At 47.3% G+C, this 27917-nt stretch overlaps 1 protein-coding gene and 1 long non-coding RNA gene across 2 annotated transcripts; both read left to right on the top strand.

Annotated features, from left to right (window-relative positions):
* The first annotated feature begins 142 nt into the window (after positions 1-142).
* Positions 143-26411, top strand: LOC147609783 (uncharacterized). Its single transcript, XM_086786889.1, has 8 exons — positions 143-421; positions 6610-9251; positions 9361-9432; positions 24685-24803; positions 24972-25178; positions 25262-25354; positions 25454-25570; positions 25661-26411. The coding sequence occupies exons 2-8, from the start codon at positions 7427-7429 to the stop codon at positions 26264-26266; spliced, it is 3039 nt and encodes a 1012-aa protein (XP_086643015.1). The 5' UTR covers positions 143-421; positions 6610-7426; the 3' UTR covers positions 26267-26411.
* A 123-nt stretch (positions 26412-26534) lies between these two features.
* Positions 26535-27674, top strand: LOC147609782 (uncharacterized). The gene is made up of 3 exons (XR_015264174.1): positions 26535-26668; positions 26811-27114; positions 27159-27674. It is a non-coding gene; the product is annotated as an uncharacterized LOC147609782 (long non-coding RNA).
* The last annotated feature ends 243 nt before the right edge of the window (positions 27675-27917 follow it).

The following is a 27917-nucleotide window of genomic DNA, read 5'->3' as shown; positions in this document are numbered from 1 at the left end:
TCAGCCTCCAGAACCTCACTAATCTAGAACTTCACCAGCCACTGGCCACCTCTTCTCTGGAATCTATTCCATCGTTCACTTTGGGTGGCGTTGTCCACAACCTCACTAGGCACTGGCCACCTCTTCTCTTATCGGTAATCTGTTCCACCTTCCACTTTCTCATTTCCAATGCTCTTTGGTTGTTGCTATGGTGTCCAGAACCTCAGTAAACAATACACACACGCCCTCCCCTACCCAGTAAACATACTTATCGTCACTATTCTCTCTCACACACGCATACCCCCTAGTAAACCCTCGCCTTCCTCATCGTCTCTGCCTCAGCCACTGTCGAACTGCAAATTCAGACCTTTGCGTAATACCTGGACGAGATAGAAAGTCCTTGTTTGCGCCCTTTGACGCGGGTTTTCCAGACACATACAAGGTTGGTTTCATTACTAGTGCTCTTGTAGCCTTTCATGTCTGTTTGTGAGACGACCAGTTCTCATCACTGCTATTATCGCTTACTTGCCGCGTATATATAATTTATATCTGCATGCTCAGAGCCTGGTTAAAGCTGAGCTTGATAATCCAGCGGACATAGGATTCAAACCATTCACTCACACACCAGTCTGAGCCCGACCAATCTTCGAGTACGTATGGAATAAACCCTAATTGTGAAAAGTGGTAGCCAGGTGCTTAGTACGTTGAAGATGCCGAAATAAGCGCTTGAAATATTGCCAGTGCTGTAGGCCCTGGTAGTGCATGAAATGGGAAAGAAGACTAGAAACAAAACAATTACCGGGTCTTGTGCATGTAACGACACAATGGATCCTGCCTGCCTAGAACTTGGTCTCTATCCACCTCCACCTGTGAAAGCATGTTAAGGTTATAGTTTCTCTAGCACTAAAAATGTGCCTGTAGTAATTTTTTGTCGGAGATTATAAATGTAAAATGTCATTGTCAAGAGCTATTCAATGACATATAACATGATAGGAAGTTTTGTGTTGAGATCATGATTTTGATTGAAAATATATGTACTATAGTAATTTATATTATAACTATATCCCATACAAGAAAAAGTGGTTCACCTTAACATGCTTTCACCATAGAACTAGTAGCGCCATTTGATGACACTCATCTTGAGTGCTAACTTTTAAGTAACATAAGCATTGGAAGCTTGCCAAGGGTGAGAATCGAGATAAAGAAATCAATGAAGTCATAATGAAGCTTAGCCTTCTGCCTAGTTGGACTTTGCATAATGTTTATATGTTAGTTGGCTTAAACTGTTTGTAGATCCTCGTCCTTCGAAGTTTTATGATGATGAACCCAAATTGGAGGTGATTATTAAGGCAGAGGGGTTCTTTCTAGAACAAATTATCCTCCACCACTCCCACATAGCACCACCTTGGATACTGTCGTTGTCTGATCAAGACCCGACCGTCACTTCGGTGGTTTCAAACAACCTAGCCAACTCTCATGAGCTAAACTCTATGACTATGCCTGACACCATAAGTAGGAAAAACATACCCAACACCAGTTTGTATGAGCAGAGAATGCTTCAGAGATTAGTCTAGAACGAGCCAGAGTATTATCAAGAATGTGTCTCGACAAGAGTAAAGAGTGCCATTTGCTATTAATTGTGCAAGAAAAACTCGTTTGTGTAAACTACATTACTCATTTGCATGCTTATATTAGAATAGCTCAAAATGAAGGCTCAATAGAGTTACAATGAAAAGCATTTAATATGCCTAGCCACACTTTGAACAATACACAGATAGAACACAATGAGCACAATAGACTAAGTCCATTGTAAATCCAAAATTCACGTCTAACTTCCATTTCTCACACTTAGGAAACATCAGATTCTTGGTGCATCACTGACAACTAACTATTGCCAAATAGTAAGATCCAAAATTCACGTCTAACTTCCATTTCTCACTTAGGAACCATCAGATTCTTGGTGCATCACTGACAACTAACTATTGCCAAATAGTAAGATCTTCTCCTCACAATACCAATCTAAGTAATGACATATAGTAACATACAAAAGTACTCAATACATTGTTCTCTTTGTCTCTTGTGCTAAATGAGCAACTTGGCACACTACCAAACGATAGTAGCCAAACCTTTCTCCTTTCTAGTCAGTGGAGGTCAAGGCCAAACGAGTAGCCGAGAGGCCTGCTTAGTGATGAGGTCTTTGGTGCTGCCATCACCATTGTCAAACAAAATGACAACAGTCTGACCGCCAGTGTACCCATAGCATTTAAACAAAATCTTCATGTTTCTACTCCCTATCTTTGCTCCCTTCGTGCTTGCTTTCTGGCTATCGGGTAAGAATGTCACCAATGGCAATGGGGTGCTGAGAAAGTTTGCTGAGGAACGTAGCATGCTCCTTACATTGGCATTCTTCCTCTTGAAGTTTGTGGTACTCCTCTAGTTGTCTTTTAAGACGCTCCGTCTCATATTCCAACCGAATGTTGGCTTGCCTTGGCTCTTGTTGCTGCTTGGACTCTTTCGCCTGATAGTGGAGGTCTAAAGTCTCCATCGCCTTTTCCTACTCTTGTCAAAGTCGTTCCAAAACAATAAGGTGTTTTGGAGGGGTTTGGAGAGATCGAGGTTAGGTTGAATGGGCGTCGGTGCGGGGGTAGATGTGGGAGAGGAGATTTGGAAGGTTAGCCTCATCTCGGTCAGCATAGCAGCGATATAAGCCATGAAATCATTGGTACTCATTACAGTGGAATGGTTGCAGGTGCCCCTGAAGAGGAAGTACTGTATCCAAGGTGGTGCTCTCCATTTGCAGATCCATGGTGGGAGTCTCAATGACACTATTGGAGCGTAAACAAACCAGCCCCTAAGAAATGAGGTGGGATGCTTCACAAGTTCTAGACCTCACTCACCAAGTGATGATGTAGGATTTATGAGTTTGTAAGCAAAATAAACCATTCGCCAAAGATAAAGGATGAGTACAACAAGACGGGGCTGAATTTGCCAAACGAACTGGACAGAATTGTTACCTCACTTTAGGGTTTGTATTAATCTCTTTACGGGATGCTTTAGGCTTTTAGAGATATCCTAATTTGAGGGTTGCCAGCTGATGACCTTCTGGAATGCTTTTCTCTCCTTGTATGGGCTGCTCTGGGGCTGCTAGAGATGAAGCAAAGGTTGCGAATGATGATGGAGAAGAATGAGATGATGCACGATAGAATTGACTTGATCTTTGGTGGTACACCAAAAATACTCCTTGTTGACCAAGGGAGGACAAATATGCTTGGTGTTTGGCCTCGGTATATACTTGTCCTGTACAACCAAGTCCACATGGAATCAAAATGTGGGATCCATGTGACATCATGTTTTTGTTCTTCTTGCTTTGTGAGAATAGGTTTAGTGGATGTCATCCTACACCCGACAAAAATGGATGAGGTGGAAGTTGATCTCGTTTCGTGCCTAGGAATGAGGGGGGAAGGGAATACCTACTGGTCAACGTTTGAACCTGGATGAGTGTCATCATGCCCTCTTTCCATAGATGGTCTCCCATACTTGTCATCCTTCCCTTTCTCGAAACCTTCGCATTGAAAGCTTTGCCTTATATCTTTGAGTCCACTTCAAATCTAATGTAGAGATATGTGCATTTGTTACACTTTGTCCCCTTGCCTTCTTGCTCTATCCTTGAACACAAGCATGAATCCTTCTCCTTGAAATTAGTGATCAGGACCCTTGGCTCTACCCCTTGCATGAACTTCATCCCTTGGAGTGCTCCATAAAAGCTTCTTGGGAAGTCCCAAGAAGCAACTAGCTATCAACTCTCATGAAACCCCGCCCCTTGGGGTTGCTTGACACCAACCAGCTTTTGGGGGTCTTGACACATGATGAGTTTCTCTCCTTGGACTTGTGCACTTCCTCTGGAACACCAATAGCACTTCGCATAGCTGATCTTGATGCTTTGATACCAATGTGACATGCAGAAGCTCTGGGTAGTCTTCTTTCAGCCATACGTATTGCATTAGGAACTCTTAATGTAATATAAGAATAATCAGCATAGACAAAGAATAGAGAGAGAGAGAGAGAGATGGTTGTGTATTTAGTATGTTCACATTATACAAAAGGTTCATTTGTTGTGGCCTTTGGCCTTTCTAAAAGGATAACAAAAAGCCTAGCTATGAGCAATCTCAACTTGGGAGAGAGATGCAACAACAAGGTGCCTTTTATAGGCCATTGGAAGAATAATAAACTAGATGACTTGCTGCGGTGGTGGGGCCAGTTCCATGTACCCTAATAAATCTTCAAGCGATATATCGACTGGAAGTACATGCCCTCCTAAGCCTGGTCGATAGTATTCTTATCCACCTTTAACTTTCTTCAAGCCTGTGAGATAGAGTATATTGCTCAAATCTTGATATTTATCTAATGCAAATCAAGGATTAGCTTGGGATTAAGCATGTTCATGTGCATGCACATGACATGTATTTTTATGTTTTTTTAAATTAAGAACTAAGATTATTTTCATTTGTACTTGTTGATTGAAAGGCATGTACTTTCTAATGTTCTCAATGGATTAAAAATGTAGGCTGTATTTTCTAAGTTCTTGATTGGTGGGTCAAACTAAAGTACAAATTTAACCTTTTAGAAGTGCTATGTGTTATCACTTTCTCATTCATCCACATTATGGACTTTATACTCTAGGGGCATGACTAGATGAGTCAAGGGAGCATGATCATGCTACTTGATTGCTATGTACGCATCAATTTGCTCTTAACGTCTTGGCACAGCTTTATGCTTAATGTCTATACTCTTTAGGCTAAACGAATGTCTTGAGAAGCAAATTGCCAATTACGAAATGTCTCCCTTAGTTGTAACATAATGTGGAAGCTTGGTGCATATAATCGGTAACTTCAATGGAAAGAATTCAGCAATCTTTTGTGATGAAGATAGCTCACAAGATAGAGAGAGATGTGCAGAAATAGAGAGAGTGAGAGACGGAGTCGGACACAGTATTGGATCTCGAATACCCTTTGTAGGGCCCTCACCACCACGAATGGTGTATTTGCTTTATTAGAATGATGCAAATCTGTAAAACAAAATCTGGTTCTTGACCTTTCACCTTCACCTTGGCTGAGATCTCCCCTTGGCTATCCTAGCCCTTGGAATTCAACAACCCCTTGTGAATGATCAGATGACTAACTGAAAATCATGCCTATGCTTTTATATGTCCTAGTGATGCTGGTCGACTGGCTCATCATGTATGGGTCCGCTTGCAGCAAATATTCCCACGACTGGCAAAAGTCCCCTTTTAGGGCAACACTTTTCACACTTTCTTGCTAGACATGTGTCCAGGCTATGCCTAGACCATGTGATGACCCCCAGCCCAGGCTATGCAGCCTTCTTGGCTGCTGGCCCTAACAGGTTAGCCAAGGCTTGGGGGCTAGCCAACTTGGCCTATAGCCCCTCTAGGCATGGCGGACTTGCTGCCCAGTTCTTTTGGGCCTAGCCTACAGCAATTCCTAGCCTTCGTGGCTACTGGGCAAAGGCCATGGGCCATCTTGGCCCCCTTGGGTGGTTAAAGGCCTACTCCGTTCCCATGTTAAAGGGATACAACACCCCTTTCTAGGGTAGCCCTAAGGGCTTCCCCCCTTCTACATGCAACTACATGCTTGGCTTCTAGTTGCAAACCAAACACTCAGGACACCTCACATCATTCCAAAGGAAGACTCATTGTATGGACTCGCAGTGCTTTATGTGCAGGACAATGTACACCTAACGAAGACCATGTATGGGACTTGTATCCTTGACCTTGGATGCTTAAAGTGGAACCCTAGTTGACTCGTCGGATTGGGGCTCACATGGGACCAATTTCCACTCCAGGTCTTGCACTTGCTATACAGATATGTCCAAATGGTATCTAAGTGTGGGATGCATGCTCGGGGGGTTCACCTAAAAACATGTAAGTATACGAGGTGAGTTCAAATGAAAGGGTTTTTTAATTCAAAATTTTAAGGTAAGAAGAGGCTTCTTAAATCAATTTTGAAAAAAAAACTTATAATTTCATTTAAAAAAAGAGTAATTTTATTCATGAAAAATTTACAAATAAAGGTTTTTTTAATACCTTTTGAACGCACGTGATACATAGGCTTTCTTAGTAGTGCATCCTCGAGGATGCACATGACATTGGTACGAGTCACTCCTTGTCAATGTTCTAGAAAGATTTTTCTTGTAACTATAAACTTTCCCCTTCTTCCCCTTGAGATCTAAATTCCTTTTTTAAGTTGAAAGGATTCAGCCACCTCAAGCACCACTTTGAGAACAATTTTCTTGGGTGTGTTATGTATGCAAGCCCTTAGTTGAAGTAACTCTATATGCCCTTTACACACCTTGCTGTGAGGGAGGTTTCATCATTAGTACTGGCTAGTGCTTCAAAATTTGTTTTTAGGTTTTGTCAATCCCTGGGAATAATTTTTTGTCTTCAAGCTCTTTCACGAAATACCAACGATGCTCTTCGAGCACCCTGCTATAAGGCAGGTTTCATCATCATCACTGCTGATTTGTTCTTTAGCTTTTATCTATTCGTGAAAAAACCGATATTTGGGGTAAATTTCATCATTACTGGTTCTTGACAGAACACTCTTGGTTGTGCAGCCTTTGTGTTATACTATCACATGGAGGCTCCCGTCCAATCAAAAGACGAGGCTGAGCTGGAGATAGCAAGCCATAGCACAAGCACGTTGCAGGTTGACAAAGTGGGTTTGCAGATACTTCCTATCTCTACCAAGATTCCGGAAGGTTACAGCCTCACAACTGTTGCCCAGGCGGAGAGACACATCCGTACAAGCGGCTCGTTGCCTTCATGGAAGGACGTGACTGCACCCCTGAGGCTGAAGAATGGATTTGTATCCTACGACAAGAACGTGAAGAGAGAATATTACCCCAGGCTGGAATACAAGCTGGTTAGCAAATTAGCAACCCCAAAAGCAGGTGCGTGCACATTATTATCTATCTTCAACTCATTTTTCCATAATTGGAGCATATAACTTGAAGCACATTTTCTCTCATCGCGACGGTAGGCTGCACCTCCTGCATTTTGCCAGGTGATTTCAATGTATACCACGATCAGCAAGCAGGTCCACTCTACAATTTTAGTGTATGGACAAACAACAAATGAAGAAGTCTCCGCATGCATTTTGAGTCTTTAAATTTCAGAAGGATTAAGCGATGACGAGAAATGTATGCATGTCGCAGATAATTCATCAGTTGAAGAAGGAGAAGCTTATTTCTGATTCATGTAGCTAATTGAGGATTCCTTTGTGTGTGTGTGTGTGTGTGTGGATGAAGTACAGCCGAGCCTGATGATGAGGAGTTGACAGAGGAGGACCGTCTGATAGCGCTGGCATATGCTGCTGAGCATGATGACGTGGATGATGAGGTGGATGGACTCGTAAATCATCTTTCCACGAGGATGCCGTTTTTCTCCCTTGGCACCGTACTTCACGTGTGCGCATGCTTTGGGAGTAACAAGCTGCTTGCCAAGGTGCTGACCAGCTACGCTGGAGAGGTAGACGTGGGCATCGTTGATAAAGATGGAGAGACTCCACTTCACTTCCTGCAGGGTTCCTATGAGGAGTCCAAAACAGCTGCATGCCTCCTGCTGCGGATTCATGCAAAGCATGGCGCATACAACTTGCTCTCTGTGCGCAGCATGTATCAAAATACAGCATTGGGTCAAGCGTTATGGCGTGAGGATGAGGATTTGTGCAAAGCTCTTCTGGACGCCAGCAAAGAAATTCTTCTGGACGCCAGCAAAGAAACTTCAGGGCAAAAAGTAGATGCTCCAAACTGGTTAGCAACCAAGACTGGGAGGAACGAAACTACAGTACTGCATCTTGCTGTTGAGAGACAGACTGTTGAAATTGTAGACAAAATTCTGACTTATCCTGGAGCTAAGGAGGTGCACCTTATCAGCCCTAAGGATAAGAATGGCCAAACCCCTCTTCATCTAGCAGTTAAGAAGGCCCGCAACACGGACATTTTATCTAAGCTTTTGCAATACAGTGCCTCAGTTACGTTCAAGGATGACGAAACAGGCAAAAATGTTACTGTTGGGGCCAATGTCCGAAATGAGGCTGAGGAAACAGCACTTCATCTTGCTTCTAGGGAGGGACATGCAGAAGCTTGTGCAATGCTTTTGAAATACGGTGCCTCCATTGGGTTGAGTGATGGAGTTGGTAGGTTTGCGCTCACAGATGCATACATTGGTGGTCATTTTAAAATTGTACGTACATTGTTAGATGCTTGCATTGCAGAATTAAAGCAAGATAAATCTGATAAAAAAACCGGCCCCAGTAGTGGCTCGACACCCACCTTGATCAATAAAAAGTTTGAATTCAGCCTCACACCCTTGCATGTAGCAGCAGCCATGTCTTCGGGTCGTCACATTACAGCTCTACTCAAAGCTGGGGCTCGTCTTGATGCTAGGAGTGACGATGGCAAAACGCCATTACACTTAGCGGCAGAGGCGCAGGAGGGCAAGGCACATGATGACGATAAGGATGAGGCTAGCCGTTTCTCTGTCTGCGTTGACCTTTTAGTAGAGAGTAGAAGTCTTAGGCAATTCTCCGTTAATCATGACAGGATAAACTGGGTCAATACGAGAGACTTTTTGGGGCAGACATCTCTGCACATTTTGATTAGGAGTTCATCTAAGAAAAGAAGATACTATGAGCCGGAAAGTGTAGTGAGAAAATTGTGCTGGGAAGAAGGTGCTCTAGTGGATCTGAAGGACAGTAATGGTGAGACTCCACTGCATGTGGCGTCAAGGCTAGGCCATGAGGAGATTGTGTCCATTTTGCTTTCAGACAAGTGTCGGTACTCCCAAGGCACGGATCGAGAGAAATGGATTGCAATGAGCGACTTCTCACGAAAAGGCCACAAAGAGATAGTAACAATGCTCCTCGGAAAAACCAAACACCCTGGTGAACTGCTTCGGGTGAGGGACATTGAGAACAGGACGGCCTTGCATTACGGGGTAAATGATGAGACAATGGTCTCTGAGATGTTGAAATATATTGCAAAGGACATAATAATACAGCGCTTCTTGTTGTGGAATCTTCTTAAGACAGGTACTCCTGAAACTTTACTTGATAGTCATCTGAGCAAGCTAGAGAAGGAAGCCAAGCTTGCAGGGGTGCAAACTAGCCTGCTAAAGGCTGCTGTGGAGAAGGGGGACCTCGATATGGCCAGGGAGCTTATAAACAAAGGAGTCGATGTTACAACTCTAGATGACGGTAAAAAAACCTTTTTACATTGTGTAATGTCCTTTCGATATTGGGTCTCAGTATCTACGTTACGCTACTATGGCTCATTGTGGACTCTGGACCTTGTATATCTTGCCAGAATCTCGGCTTTGGTTGTCTAAGAACTTATGCAGAATTGCTTCCGACCAACCTGCGCTAGAGGACAGCTTGGGTATGTATTCAGTAACACAGACAACCTGCAGACTATGTGCAATGTGCTTCTAACGTTCTCATTTTCGTGAAAAGTAGGATTTTTTCAGAACCTAAAAGCTGAAGAATTTGATGAATGTTAGTTGTTTTAGCGTCTAAATCTGCATATTTTTAAAAGAGCAACTTTTAAATTCCACGAATTTCATGCTGCGGAATCCATTAGTCCATGAACACTGTAAACCGAATTCAATGGATCAGCTGCAAGATTTCTTTTTCAAAGAAACAGGCTGATTGTATTAGGAAATTAGGAGAAGTTACATTAAATAGAGAGCATCCACTAGAGAGGTGTCCTTAGAGAGAGTGATCTCTCTTATCCTCATAAGTTCCTGACTCTCCGAGTCTATTCTGTCATCTTGCCTGTGCTTGACTTTCTTGAGCTTCTTGACAATTTTGGCTTCCAGGTCCTTCATCCTCCTTTGTATGTACCTTTTACCTGCACGAATAAGATGCACTTTCAGCCAACACAGTCCACATATCCATAGAGCAACCAATGTTTTCACCTAGCATCAGGTTTTTCCAACCAAGTGACTGTCCATTCCAGGCATAAATGCAGGCAGTCAGAGAATCAAAGCATTTTTTAGCTCGAGGGCAATGGAGGAAGATATGCAAGTCATCCTGAAATTGCTGGCATCTGTGACATTTCCCATTTCCAATGTTCAGCCTGGCTGCCTTCTGCTGTGTCCAGATGGCTCTGTGCATTAGGAGCCAAGCAAGGCAAGCCTTCTTGGGTTCTATGTATTTGGACCAGAGCTTTTCAAAGAGTGTGTACTAATGAGCTCTATCCCATAGCACCCCCCATCTCTCATTGAGTTTACAGTGTATAGGGGGGGCTGTGTTCTTTATAGGAAAGGGTAAAAGCAGAGGCTACGAGGGCCATTGAAGGGCTTTTGGGTGAGGCATATCTCTGACTGACAGAAGCCAATGATCACTGGGGCACTAGAGGCTGATCCTCTCTCCTATTACTGCAAGCTCTGCCTTTGAGGCATTGAAAACCCTTATTAATTCAGCCGTGGACAGCCATGAGTTGCATGCAGCATCCCACAGGTCCCACCAACTGCAGATTCCTCTCTTATGCATCCTCAGTGCCATTTCAGCCTTGGAGGAAGCCACTCGAGGAAAAGGGAGCATGGGCCAACAAGTAGAATCCCTGCCATGAAGGCCCCATGTGTAACTGGGTTTGATTGAAAGGGTTAGGTCCCCCTTCAGGGCATTCCAGGCTGACCATAGAGATTTAACTAGTGGGCTGCCAACATGTTTAATTTGATGCTTGCTCACCATGATAGTGAGTGGGAACAGGTGTTTCCATTTAGGGTGAATTGGTTGGTGTTTCTATTGATTAGATAGGCCCAGGTTTCTGTAGGATGGAGGAAGCTTCTCAGAATCCATTTGCCAGCTTGTCTAGCAGCAAGATTTAGTACATCTGTGATGCCCATCCCCCCTTTCCATGTACCATTGCAACACCAAGCCCATTTGACTTTAGGTACTTTATTTAGCCCAGGGTCTCCCCCCCCACAGAAAGTTCCTACAAAGTCTAATGAATTCTTTAAGGTCTTCCTCTGGAGGTCTCCAGCAGCTTAGAAAATAGATTACAAAGGGGATTATAAAGTGATTCACAACCATTTTCCTACCAGTAAGGTTGAGTTGCCTCTTTTTCCATCTGCTTAGTTTGCTTTCTATTTTGGTTAGGACCCAATGCCATCTCTGAGTCAAAGTGACCTTAAAGCCCATGGGAATGCCCAGCAGCCTGAAGATCAACCCTTCTTCCAAAGTGTTGCAGCCAGCCTGAATAAGCCATTCAACGGGCTTGTCAATTAATGACCTGATTCCTATTTTCTGATGATTTATGACTGAGCATGAAGCTCTACAGTAGATATCAAGACAATACTAGAAACATGTGAGGCTTTGGTTAGTGTTGGACACCATGGCATTGGTGTCATCTGCAAACATCTGGGTACAAAGCTGATTGCCATTGGGCAAAGTTATACCCTGCATTTCAGCTTTGGCCATCTTGTCCTTAATAAGCCAGTTCAAACCATCTGCAGCTATGGCATACAGTAGCAGGGCCAGGGGGCAGCCTTGTCTAATGGATTTGACAAGGGGGAAGGAATCAGAGAGTACTCCATTGACATTGACCTTGGCTGATGCATTCCCAAAACGAGTCCCAACCATCTGGATAAACTGCTTGCCTACACTCATATGTTTGAGAGAAGGCAGTACATAGTGCCAGCTTAGCCTATCATAGGCCTTGTCAAAATCAATTTTAAAAAAGACATAGTCCTGCTCAGTTTCCTCAGCATATTCCATACCTTCCCATAGAGTGATGATAGCATCTAGGATGAACCTACCTTTAATGAAGCCTTTTTGTTCCTGGCTGATCTAGTCTTTAAGTTGATTGGAGAGTCTCAATGCCAAGGCTTTGGTATAAATTTTGTAAGCACAATTAAGCATAGTGATTGGTCTCCAATTGCCAATGTTGTCCTTCTCCTCCTTTTGTGAATGATTTTAATCCAACCTTCATTAATCGTAAGGGGGAGAGCCCCATAGGAGACATATCCTCTTGCCATACTGCAAGTAGGGGACCTATCAAGACCTCCTTGAAGGTTTGGTAGAATTCTGAAGGTAGGCCATCCACCCCTGGACTTTTCTTGCCCTTTAGCTGGTCTATTGCCCTACCTATTTCTTCTTTTGAGAGGTTAGCATCCAAAGTTTTGGAGGTGCCATCACGGATGGAGGGCTTCCTGGCCTCTCCTACGAGTGCTATACATCTGGCTTGATCCTTGGTCATCTCTCCACCTTTACTGAAAATGTTGTTGAAGTGTTGGAAGATTAGCCTTCTATTGCCTTCTTTTGAGCTGCAGTTAAGGCCATTGGAGTCCTTAAGAAAGGGAATCTTGTCTTTGCAGTGTCTAATCTTTAGCATTCTGAACATTTCAGGGGTAGGCAGGTCACTTTTCCCTGCCCACCAATCTCTGAAAAACAGATTGGCTTGCTGAATGGAAATCCCTTCCTCCCTTCTTATTTCAATTCTGGTTCTACAGATTTCATCCTGTATAGCCAGATCCTTCTGGTTGCACTGGGATTCCAACTCCTTCAGTCTCATGTACAATATATCTTTTCTTTGTTTCCTCATGTTGGTTACTTCCTTCCTGATGCATATTATTAAGGATTGGGAGCATTTGATGGTCAGGCTCCAAGCTCTAGCTGGAGTTAGTTCTCTCCCAAATAAGTTCTTCCTAGATTTTTTTAATTTCCTCCTGCACTATTGGAAGCTTGAAAAGGCTAGGATCTATGTGGAACCATTGGTTGGACACCTTTTTGTCTTTGTTGTCCAGCCACAAGGTAATGTGGTAATGGTTTGAAAGGCAGGTTGAAAGGTCAGATAGACATTCACATCTCACAAAGGTGTTGCACATGCTTCTGTTAACATATCCTCTATCCAATCTGGCCTTCCTTGCAAGCTCCCCCAAGGCATAGTTCTACTAGGTGAAGTCTCCTATGTTTCCCAGATCACAAAGCTCAAAGTGTTCAACAGTGGCCTGCCAAGATTGCAACTCTGAGCCTTTTAATACATGCCCCAAGCCTCTATATCCGTCACCTCTAGACTCCACCATATTGAAATCCCCCATTAATATGGTGGGACCAGGGACCTGTCTGAGGGACCTCCAAGTTCTTGATCTATTTCCCTGTGGAACTGCATCATAAAGACCTATAAAGGAGTATGTGGTCATTTCAAAAGCCACCCATTGGTCATAGACATCCAGTTGGATATTTGTCAGATCTTCTTGAAGGTCTATGTGCATCCCAACTGCCACACCTACTGACCCTTGATTGTGAGCTGTGTATATCCACACATGATCTTTTGACATGGTCTGGAGTCTTTTTTCTAGTTCCAAGCCACCTACCTTCACTTCTGTCAGAGCTAGAAAATCAATTTTACCTTGTTTTTTAAACCATTGTTTAACCCTTTGGACTTTGGAGGGGTCTGTGAGACCCTTAACATTCAGAGAGGAACAATTCATTTAGGTTTCCTCTGGGAGTTCACCTTCTTAGTCCCTCCTTTAGTAGCTGATTGTGGAGTGGTGGACCCTAACAGGGAGTGACCCCTTTTGAGTTCTTTAACCACCTCCATGTCAAATTTTTTTTTCCGAGAATTTCATTAGTTATAAAAAAACGCCCGTAGGGCTACAAAAGATCCTCTCCTGCTCACAAGAAAAAACAGAGCAGAGAAAACAGCAGGGCAGCCAGGGAGACTCTCCCTAGGTGCTGAAAAGTACAAGTATCAGTACAAAGAACTGAATGGCTATATCATACAATAGGAGGGGGGAAAAGCCAAACAGGTGGCCTGTAGTGCCAGCGGGGGGACCCCACGTGAAGGGTATAGAAGGGGCCGCTGCGCCAGGTGGTGGTGTGAAAGGCCTGGAGCCGCAAGATCGCCTCATCCGAGTCGCCCCGAATGCGGTCGTACTGTCCCCGCAAGGTGTGGATCAACTCCTGCCAGATCCCCCGAACAGTCTCTGCTGGTGGCTCCAGTCTCCCCTCAAAGGCCCTGAAACACCGGGCCTTCCAGGTGAACCAGATGGTGATGCTGCTGAGGAGCTCCCATCGTAGATCCCTCTCCTGTGTCTAGCTGGCGGACGAGAAATCCGGTGAAGGAACAAGGCGAGGCTGGCCCCTAATGAATCTGATGGCCTGGCTGTCCTGCTCCGTCTCATAGCCCATAGCAGGCCCTGACGAAGTCGACCAAGCAGCGGCACCCCACGTATAGGTACTTTGGAGAGAGGGGGGCCAGAATACGCAGCATCCACAGCCAAATCAGCTGCGCCTGAGGGGAGTCCCAAAGGCAATGTCTCTGTGTCTCCATAGGGTGGCCGCATCGGACGCAGGCCGCCGGAAGACCACTGTAGACAAGCCAGGTGCCAACTGCTGAGCCCCTGTGGGCGACCAGCCACTGGAAAGTCGAGATCCTGCGGACCTGTCGACTAGCCCAGAGCCGGGCCCAAAAATCCTCCAGAAACTCCTGTGAGAGTCCCTGTAGCTGCCAGTGCCCCGCTGCAGCCGGAGAGACCATCCTCCTCGCCGTCAAAATATGCCGTCCCAACCGAACAGTATACTGAAAAAAGGTAATCTCTGTGGCCTCAAGGGATGCATAAGGATCGTGCCACTCGGACTCACCAGGGTCCCACTGTAGCCGGGCCAAGGGGCGCGCTGCATATGCCCATATGCGCCAATCCGGGAGCACATCTGCAGGGTCTGGGTCAATATGCCACTTCCGAGAAGCGGCGGCCACTACCCGTATCCTCTGAAAGGTGCACTCTGCAACCAAAGGCGACTCCACCTTCACTCTTTGAAGTCTGCCCTCATCCTGAATCTCATAGTAGAGGCATCTGCCATCCTCAGTGCAAGCTCTGACAACAATCAGGATCTCCAACTGTGTAAAGGCTCCCATCCACCGTGGGGCCACTAGCTCGATAGGCGTGAACCACTCCTCTGTGAGTGCCTCCTGAATGTCATCCCTCATAATCAACCCCCCTCTGAAGTGACTCAGCCTCTCCACCTGGATCTTCTCTGGTAGACTGCAGAAGGCCTGCCAGTCTCCAAAGCTACGTGCCGGGCGTGCCGCCAAAGGTCCCCAGGCTAGACGCGGCCGAGAACCCAGCATATGACCCTGCTCTATGCGAACCGTTGGGCTCCAGATGAGCGGCTGTCTGGCCCGCTCCTCAACACAAGAAGGAGGTCGCTGAGAGAGCCCCGGTCTCAGCAGCTCCCAAGCTCTCAGGATGCTCAAAGCAAATCTGTCCTCCCATCCTCTACTGAGGCCTGTCCTCCTCATCTCTATGAAGATCCATCGAATCTCTGGTGCCCAAGTGCCCCCTGCTGGGGGAGCCCGAGCCTACAGCCGCTGCAAGAGAAGCTCTTTCCAAGGCTCAGCGCCTGGAAGCAGCCCCCGAACAATAAGCTTCCCCAATAAGGCTCTACTCTAATCGACTGGATCTATAATGCCCAAGCCTCCCTGAGCCAGTGGAAGTGTAATAACTGCCCATGCAACCTTTGCCCGAGCTGGCTGACCGTCCCGCCCCGCCCCCAGACCAAAGAAAGTTCCTAATCAGCCTCTGTACCTGGCTGATGCAAGAGCTCGAGAAGATCCAGCAAGACATAATGTACCACATGGTCGCTAACAGCACCTGATTTGCCACCACCACCCTCTCGGCCAAGGATAGTCGAGTTGTACTCCAATACAAAAGCTTCTTCCGAATGCTCAGAAGAAGCAGGGCAATCTGCTGCTCAGGTGACAAATCTAGTCCAATCTGGCATCCCAAATACCGCACTCCTGTGCCAGGAGGAATCCATCTAAAGCCGGGGTCCGGGCTCCATGCCGGAGTGGGAGCGCTACTGATCCAAAAGGCCACTGTCTTGCGCCAATTGATCAAAGCTCCTGAAGCTACACTAAAAACCTGGAGCGACTGCTCTGCCCGAAGAAGATTGGCCTCCTGGCCATGCAAAAATAAGCCCGTGTCGTCCGCAAACTCAACATCGAGCAGGTCCTCCCCCCGAACTGGGAGCTGGAGTCCTCTCAAACCAACCTCCTCTGCCGTCAAATAGATGCTCATAGCCTCCGCAAAGAAGAGAAAAAAAAAAGGGGCGAGGGGACACCCCTGACGGACTGATCTGGTCAGCTCAAAACTCGGCCCCCGTCCTCCTGCAATCAACACCTGGCTGCGAGCTGTGGAATACAGAGCCGCCACCCCTCTAATCCAACCTGGCTCAAAGCCCAGGCGAAGCAGTGCCCTCTAAGAAACCCCAATCGACTCTATCGTATGCCTTCTCAAAATCGAGAAGCATCACGACCAAGTCCTCACCAAGAAATCTAGCTCGGGCCGTCGCCTCCCAAAAGGTGAGAATGTTGTCAAGGATACTACGCTCCTTGACGAATCCTGTCTGGGTAGCATGAATCAACTCCCCCAGGAAGGGCTGGATTCTCAAACTCAAGGCCTTTGCTAAGACCTTGTAGACAGTATTGAGGATCGTAATAGGTCTCCAATGCCGAATATCATCTGATACTCCCTCCCCCTTGGGGATGAGAAAGATCAAGCCCTCTGAAAAGCTCTGTGGCATCACCCCAGTGTCCAAAACATACTGAAAGCCCCTGCGGAGGCCTGGCCCCAAAAGGTCCCAATAGCGCATAAAAAAGGCAGGCGTCAGCCCGTCCTCCCCTGGGCAACTATGGCACGGCAGGACCCTCAAGGCCTCAGCAAGCTCAACCTCTGAAAGAGGCGCACCAAGGAATGTACGTATACGATCTGTGACCCTCCTCTGCACCTGGGCCCACACCGTCTGTCTGCAAGCATCCCGAGCCTCAGTGGTTGGCTCCGCTGAAAGCAGGTCTCTATAGAACCCAGTGGCAATGGCTCTGATCTCCCCGGGCTCAGTAGCTACAGCCCCGTCCGGCCTCCCAAGCTGACGGACTCCTGCTCGAGCATGGCGGGATCCAGTAATCTCAAAAAACTCCCCAGTCACTCTATCCCCAAGCTGCGTCCACTGAGAGGCCTGGCGACGATAGTAAAACTCATGTCTCTACTCCTCTGCCTCTCTAACCTCTTGGCGTGCCTGGCTCAGCTGGGACGCCACCCACTCACATGCAAGCTGCTGCTCCTGAAGGCGCTGAAGCGAAGCAAGGCTGCGTCTCAGCCCCGCTGCTCCCGCTCGCGAATCTCTCCCAACCGTGTCAAAGCTGCAACGTGCAGAAAAGAGCTAAGCTCCATGAGTCCCTGGGCACACTGGCCTGCTGCATCCTGGTCAGAGCACTGACTATCATGCGAGATCCTCTCAATGTCCTCTGCGAGACTAGGATCTGTAAGTACCCTCTCTGGGATCCTCAACTGCAAGCTGGGCTCCCGTGTCCTCTCCTCAAGCGTCAAAATAACTGGCGCATGATCTGAAAATGAGGTGCCAACGAGAATGCCAACGGAGCCCCCTCGCTCCCCGAACCAGTCGCCCACATAAAAGCGATCAATCCGTGATAGATTAGTCCCTCCCTGCCCGACGATCCGACCGAGAGAAACTAAGACTGTCCTGAGAGCGGGAGAAGGCCCCATGCTGCCATGCATCAGTGATCCTCAGTGACATGCAAAATCGCTCCCAAGCTGCAAGCTCCGTGCCGTGCACTGTAACATGACTGCCTCCCACCCTATCAGCCGGGTCCTCAAGCATGTTGAAGTCACCCCCGACACACCAATGTGCGGCCTCTGGCAATGCATCCGTAAACTGGGTCCAGAACTCTGCTCTGGCACTAGCATGGTTGGGCGCATAGACGTTGAGCACGCCCACTAGCTCATCATGCATCCTCAGAATGACATACTGTGCTCTACCAGGCACAATAATCCCTCGATCCACAATGGCCTGCCGCCATACATCTGCAATGACCATGCATACTCCTCCCTGTCCACCCAAAGGACCAAACCCTGCAGACCAAAAGGTGTCCCATCTACCAGGCATCACCGAACCATATCTCCGGATCCTGCTCTCACCCAAGTGGTGCTCCTGCATCATCAAAATATCAATGCTGCCACCAACCAGGCATCTCTGAAGCTCCTGCCTCAAGCAACCACGATAGCGTATATAATGTGCTCCGCCAAGGCCCTGTACATTCCATGAGATGATCCTCATGGATGACCTGCTGAGGTGGATGCTGTCTCAGCCGTACGGCGGGCCTTCGCAAGCGGCTTGGATGGAGAATAGTCCCCATCCGAGCGGCTGCGAATCTGCCCACCCGGTGTACTGCAAGAATCACGGATCAGGCGCCAGTGGCTGTGTCCCATGGCGACTGCCTCCTGCTCAGACAGAGCAACCTCGTGTATACATACATATCCAGGGTCGCGTGCTAAGTCTGCCACTATGCGAACGACCAAATGCCGAATCCCTGAGGCATCCACACTTCCGGGATCCAAGAAAAAATGAGCCAACTCCCATAGTCGGCCTATCACATCTGTCACCTCCAGATCGCTCACATGATGAGAAAACTCAACTGCCTGAGTCTTCAAAGTGCTAAGAGTGAGCTCTAGAGTCCACTCCCGGTCGCATGGGCCACATAGAGGGAACGAGAAGGCCACCGCTGAATCAAGTGCCTCCTCCCTGCGGGCCGGAGGAATCACTACATGAACTCTGATGGGTGCTGGCTCATGGGGGCCCTCTGCTCCAAAAAGCCGTGTGAAGGCGTAATCAAAAGCCTCCGAGCGCTGTCTAGTGCCGAGGCGACTCAGCCGACTGCGGATAGATGATATCCGTGAAGCCCGAATCGGCATGGTAAGTCTCCTCTGTGGTGCTCGAGCGAGGTCGGTGCTCAGCGCCCTCTGGACTGCAGGTGAACGCCAGGGCCTCCCGGGGAGGTGAGGCGGGCAGGGGGGGAGGGGGGGGGCGAGGGGGGTGGAGAGGGAGCCGCTGCCAAAACCGGAGCGGGGACGGGAGGAGGCGAAGGTGGAAGCGAGGCGGTGGGGGGGGACGGGGGTGGGGCGGGTGAAGGAGGGGGTGCTGGCATCTCCTGGTCCTCAGTCGTCGCAGGGGTCTCCTCTTGGAGGGGAGCAAAGCTGTTCCTCACGGGAACCCAGTGATGCTGAGACTGTGGCTGCTGCTGTTGCGGTCTCTGGGCGTGCTGCTGTGGCTGTCTCCCTCGACGACGCCCCTGTCCAGGCTGCCACTCCGAGGTCTCTGTGGCCTGAGCAGGTGTCCCGGAGGCTGCCTGCCAAGCTGCATCTGTGGGCGGGCCATCAGGGGCCTGCTGCTGTGGTGAGGGTCGGGGTCTCCTGCGAGGGCAGGCCTTGGCCAGATGACCGACCTGCTTGCAAATGAAGCACTGGTTCGGGAGCCCCGAGAACTCCACTCTCTGATCAATCCATCCCCCCCCTATCCTAGGTAGCTGAATGACCTTAGGAAGGGAGGAGATGTCAGACACCAAAACTCTGACCGAAGGTAGCCCAGCTGCTCTGGCCACCACTGAAGCTGCTGTGGGGCCAGTCTCTAGTACCGAGCCCACCAATGCTCCTAGCCTAGAGAGGAGCGGAAGATACTCCCGGCGGAGTCCAGGGAAGCAAACTGTAACATGGAAAAGGCGCTCTCCCTGCTTGGCCGCTGCTGGGTCAAAGCCATGCTGCCAAGGTCTGAAGAAAGCCCGAGCACCCCTGATGTCAAGGGGACTCATGGCTAGGATCTTGGCCACGCTCTGTGCGGTCTCGAACTCGATCTGGTAATGTCCATGGCCCAGTAGCTGTACGTCCAGGATCTTGCCCACATCTGCAAGAAGGCGGGCCTGGAGAAGATCCCGGATCTCCCCTCTGCTGGGGCGAGTGCCGACTATATGGCAGATGGTGGAATGAGCTTGGAGGCGTTCCACCTCTGCGGTGAGGCTCGCTTCCTCTTCTGGCGAAAGAGAAGGCCTGATGGGGGTGTCCTCAGGGGCGGGCGAGGGGGCTGCGGGGGAGTCCCTCTGAGGCGGGGCGGGAGGAGCCTCCATCAGAGTCTGAAGCTATGGCGAAGGCGAGGCGAAAGCGGAGATCCTGCAAGAACCAAGCTGCACACAGAGAGGCGGAAGACAAAGGCCGGAGAAAAAGGACCCCCCTGGGGGCGGAAATCAGCAATTTATACACTACGATGAAGTTGTGAAGCTTAACACATGAGCGTTTCCACCTCCATGTCATTTAGATTGTTCACTTCAATATCAGCCCAGTTCCTGAATTGGCCTGATGGGTTCCTCTAACTGGTTCTCCTCATCTAAGGGTTGAAAGGAGTTGTTCAGATCATGGTCCATTTGGTTAATTTCTGCATTGATCCTGTTCCTATTCAGGGGAGAGGGGTGTATGATATCTTGACCAACCTCCAGTTCCTCCGGGTCTGTTGGAGTATCCAGTAGGGCATAGGAGTTCGCATACGCTCTCTGTTACCCAGGTCGACCTGGCCTGAAGGTTTTCCTCCTGGGTGGGACCGAGAAACCATCATTCTTTTCTTTTGTCAAACCGAGAGTATTGTGAGGGGGGCCTTGGGGCAGTACTTGACCACTATTTTGAGGACTTTTGCTGGAATATGAGGGGACAGAAGGGGGGCTAGGAGGCCTAGAGTCAGAATGCTTGATGGGACAATTCCTGGTTACATGTCCCTGGGCTCCACAGTGGAAGCAGGCATTGGGGAGGTGTTTGAAAAGGACTTTCTGCTATAGTCTCCACAGTTTATTTCTATCTCCTCACTTAGGGGTTTGTCAAGATCCACTTCCACTAGGATTTGGGGATGCTAGGTAGGATTGTAATCATTTTTTGGCCTTGATCGTAGGACTTTGCCTATGGGAGAAACTATCTTTTTCACCCAAGGGTAGAGATAGAAAGGGAGGTTGGGCAGCTCCACCCAAATAGGGTAGGCAAAAGGTTTAGGGCCATTGGGGTTGAAGTCCTTGGACCATCTGAAGAAGCAAAAGGGGAGGTTTCTATACATCCACTATCCTGACCCAAGCACTTTTAGGGCCATCTCCGAGTCCTTCAACCGAAATAGATAGTAGCCATTGGGGAGAGCCTGGATCACTTCCACTTTTATCCCTACACTATTCCAATTGTCTCTGGCCCAGTTCCGTACCGAAGGCCTAGGGCCGAACAGCAAGCCTACTAAACACCTGGCTGCATAATCCCTTTCCAACACCATAACCATGTCTGAAGGCAGACATACTTACGAAATCATGGAAACGGGATTACCTTTTTGAGAAGGGGATGCCTCATTCGCTGGCTCCTTGTCTCCACTCTCCTCTTTCTCCCCGAGTTGTTTCTACAGAAGTAGGTTCAGCTCCTCTACCCGAGCTCAAGAGTCGTCCAACTGTTTCTTTGTTTCCAAGAAGTCCTCGACGATCTTGTTGTATTTGGTATTCGCCTCTCGGTTAGGATCCATAGCCGGGGGCCAAGAGGGGAGGTGAAGCTGCGAAGGAAGGAAATCACCCCAGAGGGATTGAGAACGCTAAGCAACCCCGGCGCTTGAGCTGGCGCTCTGCACCCTAAGCAAGGTAGGAGGCCCCCTCCACTCGGTGCCCATGCACCCAAGGGGGTGGGGGGGATCTCTCTAAGCAACTAGGCAGGGTATAGAACGAGAAGAGGGTGAGGGAAGCAGAGGGAGGGGCCGTCGCTTCAGGCGCTACCTGCCATCGCTCATGCAGGCAGCAGATCACATGCTCACACATGGCATAGTTGAAGCTCCCGAAATATTGACGTTACACTCAGCTGCAAGATTTTTCTTTTTTTCAAATAAGGGGCAGAAGTTAGAGAAGACAATTACAACATATAGAGTGCTTTCATAAGCATCATATCCTTGGAGATGACAGTCTCTCTCTTCATCAACAGTTCCTGCATTGTCTGTATCAGCTGATTCACTTGCCTTCCATTAGCTTTCTTATGCAGACGAAGAAGTTTAGTGTCCAGATCTTTTAACCGCCTTTGTATGAATCTCTCACCTGCATGTATCATGTTCTCTTTCAGCCTTATGCTGTTAGTAGGATTACTATCAAGCTCATCCCCACTAGCTTTGACTTCGTTAGAGCTATGAAGTCAAATCTACCCTATTTCCTTAGCCATTGTTTCACTAGTTGGACTTCTGTGAGGTCAGTCAACCCCTTTACATTTAGAGTGGTGCATCTTATTTACCTTTCTTCTGGGTGTTGACCTTTTTAGGTCCAACTTTGGAGGCAGCTTGAGGTGTGGTGGATCCAACTTGAGCATGCATTCTTTTCAATTCCTTAACTATTTCCATTTCTTTGGGAATACCGTTTTTTGTATCAAACAGATACTGATCAGCCCTATCTTGCTCTTCTCCCCTCAAGCCAACCAATGTTGAGTGGGTAGGGATCAACTGGTCATGGTCCATTTGGTTTGTTTCGGCTAGAATTCTTGATTTGTCCAGGGGAGTGGATTGAATGAACTCTTGTGAGTCACCCAAGTCTTCGGGGTCCGATATGCTATCTAAGAAGGCAAAGGAGTTAGCAAAATCCCTCTAGTTACTCGGCCTGTTTTGTCTAAAGGTGTTCCTCCTGTTGGGTATGATAAACTTTTCTCCCTTGTCTTTTGAAGAAGAGGGAGCAAGGTGAGGGTGCACAGTTTGACTATTAGTAACTCTAGCAGGCTAAGTTTTGTTGTTGGTTGTTGGAAGGCTAGGAGCTGATGTCCTTCAGATTGGGGTATTTGGTAGGACACTCTCTAATAACATGCCCTTGCTTTCCACAATGAAAGCAAGCATTGGGTAGGTGTTTATACAAAATGCTTTGCTGTAAGATGTAGTCCCCACAATTGATTTCAATCTCATCTATTAGGGGCCTATCTAGATCAACTTCCACAAGGACTTGAGGATGCCAAGCCGGGTTGTAATCGTTTTTGGGCCTATGCCAAGCACTTTCCCTATTGGGGAAACATATTTTTTAAGCCAAGGGTATAGATAAAAAGGTAGGTTGGGCAGTTCAACCCACACCAGACAGGGTGAAGGCTTTGGACCGTGAGGGTTAAAACTTTTGGACAAACTGAAGAAGCAGAATGGGATGTTCCTGTACATCCATTGCCCTGATCCAAGAACCTTAAGAGCCATATTTGAGTCTTTGAACAGAAAGGGGTAATACCTATTTGGGAGGGCTTGGTTGATGTCTACCTCAATACCAATTGATAGCCAGTTATCTTTGACCCAGCCCCTAAGGAACTCAACTGGAGGCCAAGGACCGAACAATAACCCTACTAAGCACCAGGCTGTGTAATCCATTTCCATTGAATGAACCATATTTGGCGGAAGAGAGACCAGAGGTTTAATGGAAGAGGAATTACCTGATGGGGCCGCGACCTTGGTTGGATTTTGCTTGTTATTCTGCGCGTCTTCTTCAACTTGCTTCTGCAGCAGCAGCATCAAATTCAGTTCTTCCACTCGAGCTCTGGAGTCTTCCGATTTTTTTTTGGTGTCCAAGAAGTCCACTAGCACTTGCTCGTATTTCAACATCGCTTCTCGATTCCCATCCATGGTAGGCGGCCATTGCACGAACTGTTGAAATGTTGTAGCTTCGTTTCTTGACCCGGGGGGGGTGGCAGCGTAATAGTCCTGGAGCCAGAACTGGTGCCCTGAGCTCTGAGCAAAGTGGGGGTTCCCCTCCACTTGGTGCCCATACACCTGAGGGGGGGGACGATGGCGAGAGAGGGGATTAACGAAGCCTACAAACAAGCAGAGCCCTTGGGCAGCAGGTTGAGAGAGGCGAAACCCTAACGGGAGGGGGCCTGCCAAAACGTAACCGGAGTTTGCATGCTCGACGAGGAGTTTGTTAGCTTTACACCTCAATTGCAAGATTTTCTTATTCACCTGCAGAGTTTTCTTAAATATTGCAAAATCCAAAGCAGTTAAAGCCATAGTCACAGGGGACGTGGGGGACGGACCCCTGGGACGGGGGAACACCGTCCCATAACGCGCGGGAACGGAACCGGACACGGGACGGCCAGGGGACGTGTGAGCCCACGCTGCAACAAGGGGACGGCTATTCCGGGACGGCGGGACTGCGGTTCGTGTGGGACGGAGCTGGACGGGATGGTCAACGGACCGTTGGGCAGTGTGCCGTTGCGCCCTGTAGGTCGTTGGCGCCTAGCCGTTGGGTGCCTAGCCGTTGAGCAGCCCTCCCCACTTGGCCCATGGCTATAAGAAGAGCCCCCATTGGCAAGGCTCAAGCAACTTGCAAGGCTCCTAGCAAGTTTGCCCTTGTCTCTTGCTTTAGCCTTTGGTGACTGGGTCCTCGGTGCCCGATCTCCTTTTTTGTAACACCCATTTTTTTGCGAGTATGACTTAATATTGATGCTTTGGAAGTGTAAAGTGACTTTGTTTTAGTATTGTCAAGTTTCTTAAATGAGTGCTTACTTAAAATTGCATATTTTGTATGCCGTCCCTTGCCGTCCCCCGTTCCCCGTCCCGGTTCCCAGGAATCCCCGTACCCGACCCCGTCCTTGTTCCCCGTTCCCATTCCCCGTCCCATGTTACTATGGTTAAAGCACAAGTTAAGTCTACACTCTTCGTTGATCTAAAGGAGGTTTTATGATTTGGTGAAAAACTTGTTTATTTTGGCAACACGGTTAAGTTTACTTGGTGTGTTTATGAATAGGGGAAATTAAATGAATGTTCACTTAAAACGTATTTATGCAAAGTTAATATTGCTCTGTATATGATGTGTGTTTCATTGCAGGCAGAAGACATTTAGTGAAAGGGGTAGCTACGTTGCTCTTAAATCCTTACACGGGAACTCCCATATCCATTGGACTTTTTGGAAGTTGGGGAATGGGAAAATCTAGTTTCATGCTCCAGGTAATATTTGGAAATCCAAAAACTCAGAAGCTAATCTTCAGTTCGCTCTTAAGAGGATTAGACCTTGCATGTTCCTCGATGCATGATATACATATTGTATTCTGTCACTTGAATAAAACAACAAATTTTATCACCCTGAATTGCTTGTTGATATATGTATGTGGAAAGGTGGAAGAAGCTTTGTTGTGTATGGCTGTCAAAGAAACTTTCAGAGACACTAGTCCTTCTACTACTAAATCCCCTGATCAATTACTGCTCGGAAAGGAGTCAACTGTGCCTAAATTCTCCTCAACTGGAGCAGCACTCCGTGTCAAGGTGGCCAAGGCTCTTTACAAACTAACTCTAAAAGCAGATATTGTTACCGATGAGATCAAGGTATCATGAGCTTGTTTGGTTCTTTAAGAGTAGCTTTCCACTCGGATTCAACTTCAGGCTTGCTGAGGCAATGCATCTAACAGGAAGTGGATGTGATTGATAAATTTCCAATCGAGTTGCACTCTCTGAATCCCGCATTGTTCAAAGATTTGGCATTGGCAGATCGATCAAAATTGGTGCGTGGATTTAGTAAAATTGTTTGGCTTGGAACATTAATGTTTTATTCTAACAATCCACATGAAGTTTTCAGATTTGATTGTTTTGCTTGTATTCAGGTGAAGTTTCGTGGTACGAGAAATGCCATACTGACTGATCAAAAATTTCTATTCAAGTTATGCTCTCAGTGTTGCCAAGTGTTCAAAGATTTGGCATTGGCAGTTAAATCAAAATGGGTGAGTGGAAGTATTGAAGTTCTTTGGATTGGAACATCAACATTTTACTCATGTTCATGTATTTATGTTTAATTGTTTGTTTGTATTCAGGTACGGTTGTTTCCTGGGGAACATGGTGAGAGCAAAGCCATACGGACACAACTAACAGGGCACACACCTGCTGTGCTGACCGTGCATTATAATGCATGGCAATATGACAATAAGACTCAAGCATCTGCTGGGCTTGCCGTGGAAATTAGCAAAGAGCTAGAGGATTCCATGACTCCACCTCAATGGCTAAGAATGTGCTGGATATACTCATGGGAAAGCCAACCCACTGATATCTTTGTGAAGCTTCTTCTTCCAGTCTTCCTTGCTTTTTTTGTTGCATGTGTAATAGTAGTGCTGTGGAGGGTAGCGCCAATCAGAACAGAGTACAAGCTTTTGACTCTGCCAGTAGGTGTTTTTGGTGTCATCTGGGTATTCTTCAAGACTTTTTTGCAAGTTGTGCAGCCAGTGACAGACACAATCTTGAAATACATCAAATCTCCTGATCACAAATCCATGCTTGGGTACCAGGAACAAGTGATTCATGATAACCTACTGACTCTGCTTCTTTTTTCTTTTGGGTGCAGGTGCTTCGTGCAATCAATCAGATCTTGGGTTCCTGTGGTATCAAGGGCATGGTTGAACGTGCTATTACCAAAGAGAGTTTGAAAGATATTAGCGACAAGGTGCTGGAGTTAATGGCTGAAAAGAGCAGAGAGGCCTTTGCGAAGGATACAGGCTCGTACACTTATGACTTGGCTGACAAATACTTGCAGAAGATTATTCAGCTACCCGTTCAGATGCCAGACCCAAATAACAAAAACCTTAAAAATTTCCTTGAAGGACAGATTGGTCGAAACACAAGCAAGGAGAAAGCAAAAGCCTCAAATGAGGATACTAAGAAAAAATCAGAGGAGAAGATAGAGGAGGCGGATGCTGATGCAACAGGTCTGCAGGGCATTCAAATTCAAGATCCAGGTTCGAGTTCTCAAGGCCCGGATACAAGAGGAGGCCGGGGCGACACGCCTCTTGTACAAGCCAGTAACGTCTCTTTCCATACAACAAATGATGGTAATTGATTTCTCTCATCATCTTTTTGTTTCGGTGGGTGGTTTTTTTGGGGAAAGGGGTGTGTGTATGTGTGTGTGTGTCTCTTTTTTTCAAAGAAGGGGTGGTGGGTTTCAAGGATTTGCTAACTCAACCTTCCCACCAGCTGCTGATGATCAGCAACTGGAGAAATCCGGTTGCTATACAGAGAAGGATTGAGGTTTTCAAATCCTAAAGTGTAATTAATCTCGATTAACAACTCTTAGAACCCACCAACGGCTCTATGCGCGCAACGCCGCACTTCTGTTGCAGCCTCCTTACGGGTTGTTTCGTACCTTCTGGCACAAATCCTATTCCATCCCATGCATGGGATGGACATCATGTGCTAGACGCAAGTGGTATGTTTGCATGCATGCTTCCAGTTGGCAGTTGTATTTGCGCTCTTCCATGTCGAACACTAGCTGCATGCGGTCTTCCACGGGTTGTTTGATTTGTTCTCTTGGCACAAATCTAGCTTCTACAAGGCTATCCGTTCCATGCATAGGATGGATATCACGTGGTGGGTGCTGGTGGTATCTTTGCATCCGTGATTCGAGCCGGCAATTGTGTTCTATGCGTTCTGCTGTCCACAATACTCTTGGCTTTTTCCTTATTGCATGTGAATGGAATATGCACAAATTCAGCTTTTACAAGCCTCCTGATATTATTGGGCATGGAGCATGGGATGGATATCACGTGGTGGGTGCTCATGCTGTATTTGCATGCTTGTTATTTCTTATTCCGATATTCTTTATAAATACCGCCTTTTTGTCATTGTACATATGCTTCTAAGCATGGCACCTAAAAGAATTCCACTGCTAGATATCTCAAACTCAACGCCTCCTCACTTATCCACTATGCTTTAGTGTGACGTAGTGGTACCATTGCTCCTAGAAAGCTGGCTCCAAATTCCATAGTAGGATGGATTCTTATGCCACCTGAAGGTCCCAACTTCATAATTGAACGCCATGTCAATGATGTTAAATTAATGCACACCCATCCACCTTCTTCGTCTCCATCCTCGTCCTCATCCCCCTCTCTCTCTCTCTCTCCCTCTCTCTCTCTCTCTCTCTCTCTCCTCCCACCCATCCACCTTCTTCGTCTCCATCCTCGTCCTTCACCTTGTACCCAAGATGATGTACCTCATGGATATGATTTAATCTTTTTGGTCTCATAGGTCATTTTGGCCTTTTGAAGACGTTAATATAACTTTCTTTCTTTCTCTCTCTCTATT

Source organism: Cibotium barometz, chromosome 50 (genome assembly GCF_041138505.1).
Source record: "Cibotium barometz isolate CiBa-2024 chromosome 50, ASM4113850v1, whole genome shotgun sequence".
NCBI classification, from domain to species: domain Eukaryota; kingdom Viridiplantae; phylum Streptophyta; class Polypodiopsida; order Cyatheales; family Cibotiaceae; genus Cibotium; species Cibotium barometz.
The sequence above is the reverse complement of the archived record's forward strand: the minus strand, read 5'-3'. Positions and strand labels throughout refer to the sequence as shown.